Raw genomic sequence first — 8,237 nt, 5'->3', positions numbered from 1 at the left:
TCTGAAATATAGCCAACTGAAAGTTTCCAAATGAAAAAAATTTCAAAATCTTTTTGGATACTTGCAATAAGGTTTTTTTGAAACATTCAACTGTGTTTTTCAATACAAAAAGTAGGGGATCTCGAAATCTAAATGCATAATCTCATATTTACCATTTGGGCATTCCCAAATATGTGTGTGTGTTTGTGTGTGTGTGTGACAGTGTGTGTGTGTGTGTGTGTGGAGTGAAATATTATTACATAGATTTTAATGTATTTAGATAATATTTAATAGTAGAATTAAATTATCTGGCCCATAAAACATCCCATCAGGTTTTTATGACCATCCCTTTCCCATAGTGGATAGCTGGAATAGAAGTATACTGCAGTAAGAGGATAGAAATATATATATAGAAACTAACCACTATAAGGATATCAATAACCACTCCCATATATATATATACATATATATATATTTAAAGCATTTTAGATACTGACAAATATGGAAAGAAAATCTATTAAGTCCTGAAACACTTGACCACTATTTAATATGTAACTCACACATAAATTTTTAATATTTTATATGGAAATATTTATATGGAAAAACCTATTATATATTTTATATAATATTTAATATGTAAAAAAATCAAAATAAACATGTATTTCTATATATTTGATATATGATATATGTGATTTTTACATGTATTATAATACATGCATTTTATATATTATATAAAAATATAATTTATCAATTTTAATTTTTAATTTTAATAATTCATTATTTTTGTTATTTATGATAAAGCAGTAATTATATTTCAGCCCAGACGAAAATTATTTTACCAGGCAAAGCATAACAGTTATCACATGGTCATTTAACTTAACTACTTGACTGATGGAGAACATTAGACTCAAGCTGATTAAAATGCCAGCGGCCTGTTGATGTGCTTTTTAAAGTGTGGGTAGTTGACCTTTCACAGGGCTTCGAAACACGGTGGGCAAAGTGACAACTGGCCGCGGATTCCTCCACACCACTCCAAAAAAGTACACGGGAGTTGCGTTTGAATTTTTGGTATGATGTGACTGACAGCTCGGCAGTTTATGAACTGCTGCCGCGAGATTATGCATCAATATCAGAAATCCTGCAGTCAGTGAGAGGAGATGACGGATATCGACTCGAGTGCGCGCGGCTCGAAATAGTCCAGTCATGCTAATTTTCTAATATTGGCGCTGAGTTACCGGGCAGGGATAAATTGACAGCTTTGCGTAAGCATATGTTTATAGATTTATGACCACATTACCATTTGTATATCTACTTTATTGTATGTAATGTTTTATTTTTCTATGGCTAATAATTAATAATAATACGTACCGACTCTTTCACACTGTAATGTAGTAAATGTTTTAAGTCAAAAGTCTAACTACTTTTTTTTTTTTATGGGGGGTTTAAGACATCTTTTTTACATTTTTGTGATTTCTGTACTCCAAACTGTTTTTGCACAGCATACTCAATACCACTTTGTCATACACTGCTCTTCAGAATAATCTTGTACATTTATACGGTTTCATGAATTGTTTTTTCTTTCTTAAATTTTTACTTTGAGGAGCTATTTCATTTTATGCCTGTAACCATCAGGGCCCATATTGTGTGACTACATGCCCCGCTAAACGTCAAGATGTATACAAAAAATAAAAATTGTTCATACAGAAATGTTTATACTGAAACTGACGTTCAAAAATAAACTGTGACAATCCTGGTCTCCTCTACATGTGCAATGTAGACCTATATTATTTGTTGTTTCTATATAATTTATTTTATTTTTGTTCATATAGCCTAGTGAGGTTGAACGGCACATTTCATTGTCAAAAGTACTGAAAACTGTAGTTGTACATATGACAAATATAATTACCTCAACTTTGAACTCAAGGGAGACAAACAGGCTACAAATACAACCAAAGTAAACAGTTTCAATAGTAATCATTTATAAAATACCCATACTGTACTTTGCTGCCTGTCACAAGAAAAAAAAAAGTTAGCATAGAAGTAACTGCTCATACCAGTTATACATTTTGGAAATGTGACTTAATCTGCCACATGAACTTCTTGAGTTTTTCGTGCACCGCCAGCACTTTAGGACGCTTCTCAGTGCTGCTTTTAAAAAAAGAGGCCTTTGTTTTACCCACTTAAGCAAGAGAAACCCCTGGCCACACATCTCTTGTCCATCATTACTGTTATCATAAGCCAATATTAATCTACAGCTGTCCGGTATTCACAGTGAACACAACCAAAAAGAAAAGGATCAAATGGCATGTGATAACATTCACTCTGCTGCTTTCTTCCTTGCTTCCCTTTTCCTTTTCACTGGCTGACTCTATGGCTGAGTGCACAAAACATCACGCGCATTAAAAGTAGCCCATATTTACATTCCTTCTCATGTCACGAAAATTTATATCGAAATAAATAATTGAATCTCTGATGACCTCGCTTTTGAGGTTTTGAAGGTTGCAGCTATTTCTTAAGAGCCTTTTGTTTCTTTCTTAAGACCCCAAAGCAAGCAGAAATACATTTTAAGACAGTGTCTCGTATGAAAAGTTTGCATGATCAATTGCATTTGCAATTTAACAAGCTTTCTCTAAAACACTTAAAAGCAACAAAAAAAGTGATCACCACCTGGTTTTATTTCCATTTTTGTTTTCGAAGGATGAAGGTAGACAGCTGGTAAAAACAGACAAAACCTCATTCTCCTCAATGCACTGGAAAAATACTTTCAAAGGTAATATATTACATACATTCAAATACATCATGGTAAGACGTCACCCTAGGCTGACGGTGACTGAAAGTGGTTGTTAAAAAAGTACAAATGAAAGAATCAATATTTCTGTCATGCTGTTTGCTCCTACTTGTAGCACTGGACACACTAAGACACAGAAAGTATATACAGTAAAGCTTAATGGTGTTTGGAGCTACACCACTCCTCACAAAAAAATGAAAAGCCAAACCAGTTGTTCCCTTTCGCCGTGTGTCCAGATACAACAAAACGCCTGTTTAATGAAATCCAGGGTGCTCGCTCGGTCAAACGGCGCACAGTGCCGCTGTGTGTGCGTCTGCTAAGTTCCACAACAGTTGTCGGTGACAGGTGCTGAAAGCAATATAGATAGAGTCAAGTGGCTTCAAATAGCTGCTCTGTGTCTTCAGCAATGATAGGGAATGCAGCTCTCACGTCAGAAACTCTTTTCATATAGCCGGTCCATCTTTTCTGCTCTCAAATGTCCCCTTAAAGTAACGTTTGTCCTTTTTCAAAACTCATTTTGGGTCCGTTTTGCTGAGGGTCAGGGCGAGAGCAGCTGCTAGTCACACCACTACAGTATGTTTGCTTCTCTTTACTGTCTTTTCTCAATCGAGAGAGAGGGAGAGAGTTTTGGATTCATCCGAAGGGTTCAGCTTAGGATGGTCCCGCCGCAGAGGGTGTAGCGCCGAGCTGCAAGTGAGATGAGAATCTGTTACAGAAAAGCCACAGAAAGACAAGCCAGCGGAGAAAGAAGTGGCCGCAGGGCACTAAAACCAGAACAAGTCCTTGCTTTTATCCTGGCTCTGTAGACCTGAGAGGAAGAAGGAAAAGGAAGAAAAGGATAAAGAAATGTGGAGAGGGAAAGTAAGCAGCAAATATAGAAAAGTGAAAAGACTCGAGGCAAAGAAAGCATTAAAGCCTTAAGAGTGAGAGTGAAGAGTGAGGAACGAATATGTCAGAAGCATAAAAGGTCAAAGTCAAAAAGCTTGAAGATGACTAGATTTAAAACTCTTAAGACATTATTATTTTGACATTATATGTTTGAATTTTTTGAGCTGACTTTTTATGCTGCGATTTTAACCTACGGTGGCCTTAAAATGTATTTAGATGCTTTAAGTCACTCTTAAAAAATCGAAATGTCATTGCATTATATAACAAAGTATTAAAATGGCATTTGCAGATCAGTTTTTCTCTGAAATAATTTCAATTTTCTTCACAATTATCTGCACTCAAACTTATGTCAAGGTGATTTTAGTGGATGCATGATGTCAGTTCTCCTAATATTCACACAGGCGCCCTGACAAAGTAACCACAGGTTTATTCCTTACATTTACTACACAACTGTTCAACGATTTTTTTTTAAACGAAATTAATACAGAAAGGATGCATGCAATTGATCAAAAATGACAAAAAAAGACAATTAATAATGTTTCAAAAAATATAGATTTTTAAATAAATGCTTTTCATTCAAACTTTCAATTACCCAAATCATCCTGAAAAAAAAATATGTGTATATATATCACAGTCTCCACAAAAATATTAAGCAACAAATGAATGATTTCTGAAGGATCATGTGACACTGAAGACTGGAGTAATGATGCTAAAAAAAATTCTGCTTTGTATCAGAGGAATAATTTACATTTTCAAAATGTATTAAAATAGAAAAGGTTATTTTAAATTATACTAATATTTCACAATTTTACTGTATTTTTGATCAAATAAATCCAGGTAAGCACAATCTTACCGACACCAAACTTTTGAATGGTATGTTCCACTAACATCTGACAACCAGAAAGTGTCACAAAATGTTGTCTTATTTATTATTTAAAGCCAAAACCTTTTTTTAATGACATGTTCTTTTCTTTAAAATAAACGCTTTTTGGCTTGATATTTTATTTTAAAATGCAATGACATCTATTCGTTTTTTAAGTGAAGCTCATGTGAATAAACACTTTGTGATGTTACTGTATTTAGACTGCATGCCGTTCACACCTGCATCCATGTTGAGGCTCATATCAGAGCTTGCTGCTGTGAAAGCTCCGGTCCACCCCGAGCTGCCCGGCTCGCTCTTGCTGATATCACACGGCGAGGCTCCAGGTGCGGGAACCGTGGCTGGAGGAAGTCTATGCGGCCGCACCGAGGGCACGAGCAGAGAGCTGTAACGGGGGTCAAAGTGCGTTCCGTACATGTCGTGCATGGAGGGCCGGGGGTAAGCGGACCCCTGGGTGCCGATGGCTCCGCTGAGCGAGTAAGGGTGATGGTGGTGAGAGGGGTGCCAGGGCTCTGGGGTGGCTTGGTGAAGGTGGCTGTGTAGAGACGTGGTGGAGTACGGGTCCGGTGGGAAGGGAAGATCTGTGTGGGAGGAACCCAGGGTGCTGCCGAGAGATGCTGTCACTGACGGCTGATACGCGCTGTTCCAGAACGAGGGAGGGAAGCTTCTCTGGCTCATAGGGAATGATCCGTCTGTGGAGGGACACATTTATGTAAATGTTCTGCATATTAATGTGCATCAAAGCATATGATAATTCAAATATACAATAATTTGATCCTTTAAATATTTTGAGATTAATGCCCACACCTTTGGATTAATAAAACACTAATACCACAAACTGACTGTAAAAAATTATGTCCTAATTATCTGTATTTCCTAATTTCCTGTATTTAACTAATTTGCATTAGTTTAAAAAAAAAATCTCTTTATTGATCTTGAAACAATGCAAAAAATAAAGTAAAATTGTGCCTGTTGTCATGCCTGATATCTGTGCAAAATTATGTCCTAATTATCTGTATATCCTAATTAGATGGATTTGCATTCGTTTTTAAAAATCGATTTATCGATCTTGAAACAATGCAAAAAAGAAAAATCTTGTCTGTTGTCATGACTAATAGCTATGCAATCCTAATTGATTGTAAAAATAAATATGTCCTAATTATCTGTACTGTATATACTAATTTAAAAAAATCTACCTATTGATCTTGAAAAATTATAATAATAAAGTTGTGACTGTTGACCTGACTAATATAATCATCATAAGGGATGCAAGCAAAAGAGATATTAATCAAATTAGTTGTTAAAACTGTCTTAATTGTCTGTATATCTTAATTGGATTTTTCATTAGCTTTTAAAAATCTGTCTATCTATCCTAACAATGCAAAAAAAAATTCATGCCCGTTGTCATGACTAAAAGCTGTGCAATCAAAAAGGATGCAAGTAAAACATATATTAATTACAGTGTAAATGAAAATGTATGTTGCATCAGATTCCCACCTCTCCAGGATGATGAACTTCTTGCGGTCTTGCTGTTGGTGGATCCAGTTGCACAACTACTGGACTGACTCAAAGCCCGACTGAAATGTTCATCCACCACCGAACTGATGTCCCCTTGGAAATAAGTGAATAGCACACATCTGGAGCTGATGTACTCAGCCTCCGGCGGGTGATCTTTCTCCCGGGCGCAGTCCTCCTCTTTTATGGGTGGCCCGGAGAGGTTGGAAAAAGAAGAGCTGCTTCCGCTCAGTGTTTCTGGGGATTCTTGCATTTTGGAGTAAAATGCCAATTTCTGAAAGCATGTAAAAAAAAAATGGCAAAATCAATTTACAGTCAACGCTGATATTTACATGATACAGAATTACACTCACAAACACATAAGTGAGTTTGGTATTGCACAATTTGTGTTCCTGTAATGTTTCAAAACTTCTGTTCAAACACTAGCAAATACATATATACAAAGCTGTTAAATAAACATTGAAACATAAAGAAAAATAACGTAATATACTCTCCATAAAGCTTTACACATGTCAATAGCATTTATACTGCATTCATGATAACAATATGGTATCTGTAAAATACAGAACATTTTTTTAAACTTCTTAAAATGTTCTTAACACTTAAACTGCCCTTAATAAAGTTACATGTTTTTCTCATCACCATCTTACTATGTGACTTCTTTTAAAACTGTAAAACTATTTGGTCAAGATCACAGGGGCAACAAGCCGAATAGAGAAAAGTTTCGCGCACGAATTCAAACAAAACAAGGAGAGAACTGCTTTAAAATAAAATTAAAATACATTTTAACACAATAAAAGCATAATACAGTTAACGCATGCATGACCATACCTGATGGTGATATGGTGTGTATGCTGCGGCAAAATAAGGTTGAGGTGGACCATAAACTTGATACATGACATCCAAGCAGCTCATGGCGAAGACAGCTGTTATATCACGTGTAAAAACTTAATAGCGGAATGAGAGGACGCTTCATTTGAAATAAAGCGCTGGTTCAGCGTGTACAGATGAAGAATGAAGATCCGCGTCGAGTCCGGCTGAAGCGCACTGAGCAGCTTTTATGTTCTGTACTCTGTCTTTACGCACGAGTCTGATTCACTTTAGAGATTCGGTTCATTCAAATGAGTGAGTGGTTCAGTGAGTCGATTCATTTGAATCATCACTCAAAGTGTTCCAAGAAGTCCTTGTGCGTTAAATGCTTGAAGTAAAATAAATATTTAGTCTACGTGTTGAAAACAAGATAATAGCACAACAATATAATATTATAGAGTTAGCTGGTTTCTACCTACCATGTTCCAAAATAGTCAAAATTGAGGCAGTTTACTCAGTTTAGATGTCTTCAAGTTTCATGCTGTCATCTCAACTGAGATCCTGTTTCGTTCCTTTGTTTACTATGAATGTTGACGTTCTGCAAATCGGTGAATGAATCGCTAAAATGAATCTGTTCAGATAAACGACTCCTCCGCGAATCGAACCTCTAGGAAACGAGTCGTTTTGTTTTATACACCAGAGACCAGTAACTCATTTTCATTAGGAATCGTTCCTACAGGTAGCTCAAGCACATTTAACCATCAAATTGTTCTGGTATTACAAATAAAAATATATATTTGTTTTTATGTTAGATTTGAGTGCATGTTCACAGCAATACACATGAGACAGTGACCACAATATATATCTACATAATAACATTTTCTGGTCTCTTCTGTCTGACGCATGATGTTAGCCAAGCTGTCAAGTCATTTGAATAATAATAATCACAATAATAAACATATTTCAGCTGAATAGAGAATGTGGAATATGATTTCTTACAAACTAAACAGACACATTTTTTCTAAATAAATGTGCTGCCATTGGTCTATTTAAAATGCCATGGTTTCTGTGCCCAGTTGCCCTGAGCTAATTCCAGGTCGAAGGCCAAATAGTTTTCATGCAACTGGTGCTGGGGTCAAGGGGCATTTTTCTGTCATTAAGACCCTTAAAATCAACAACATGCCGCAACTGAGGAAACACTGATACAGTGGAATCAATGCTTCTGCTGCCGTAGTATCCAGTACACTTCAGATGAGCAGCTGAAGTGGTGTCTAAAGCTCATCATGATTTTACTGGGAATTTCACAGGAATGTTTGGTATTCTGTCACGTATAACCCACTTCATGTCTTTCACATATTAAGCTAATCTAGCGCTGTC

At 36.1% G+C, this 8,237-nt stretch overlaps 1 protein-coding gene across 2 annotated transcripts; it reads right to left on the bottom strand.

Moving 5' to 3' along the window:
• Nucleotides 1-2,634: 2,634 nt before the first annotated feature.
• LOC109104695 (transcription cofactor vestigial-like protein 2) lies at nucleotides 2,635-7,180 on the bottom strand. Of its 2 annotated transcripts, none has more exons than XM_042778412.1 (4): nucleotides 6,882-7,180; nucleotides 6,033-6,324; nucleotides 4,757-5,227; nucleotides 2,635-3,454 (listed from the first exon to the last, which is right to left on the bottom strand). In XM_042778412.1, exons 1-4 carry the CDS (start codon nucleotides 6,963-6,965, stop codon nucleotides 3,414-3,416), a joined length of 888 nt encoding a protein of 295 aa, XP_042634346.1. In that variant the 5' UTR covers nucleotides 6,966-7,180; the 3' UTR covers nucleotides 2,635-3,413. The 2 variants fall into 2 exon arrangements, with proteins under 2 accessions (XP_042634346.1, XP_042634345.1); XM_042778411.1 differs by having other exon boundaries at nucleotides 2,635-3,575; nucleotides 6,882-7,179.
• Between the last annotated feature and the right edge of the window lie 1,057 nt (nucleotides 7,181-8,237).

This window comes from Cyprinus carpio, chromosome A20 (genome assembly GCF_018340385.1).
Source record: "Cyprinus carpio isolate SPL01 chromosome A20, ASM1834038v1, whole genome shotgun sequence".
Taxonomy (NCBI): domain Eukaryota; kingdom Metazoa; phylum Chordata; class Actinopteri; order Cypriniformes; family Cyprinidae; genus Cyprinus; species Cyprinus carpio.
The sequence above is the reverse complement of the archived record's forward strand: the minus strand, read 5'-3'. Positions and strand labels throughout refer to the sequence as shown.

What these genes read in the sequence shown, in the direction of transcription:
- LOC109104695 (XM_042778411.1), bottom strand. Translation starts at nt 6,965, where the DNA reads ATGAGCTGCTTGGATGTCATGTATCAAGTTTATGGTCCACCTCAACCT. An exon ending in ACACACCATATCACCATCAG is followed by an intron (nt 6,325 to 6,881) that starts GTATGGTCATGC and finishes ACATGCTTTCAG; the next exon opens with AAATTGGCATTTTACTCCAA. An exon ending in AAGTTCATCATCCTGGAGAG is followed by an intron (nt 5,228 to 6,032) that starts GTGGGAATCTGA and finishes GTCCCTCCACAG; the next exon opens with ACGGATCATTCCCTATGAGC.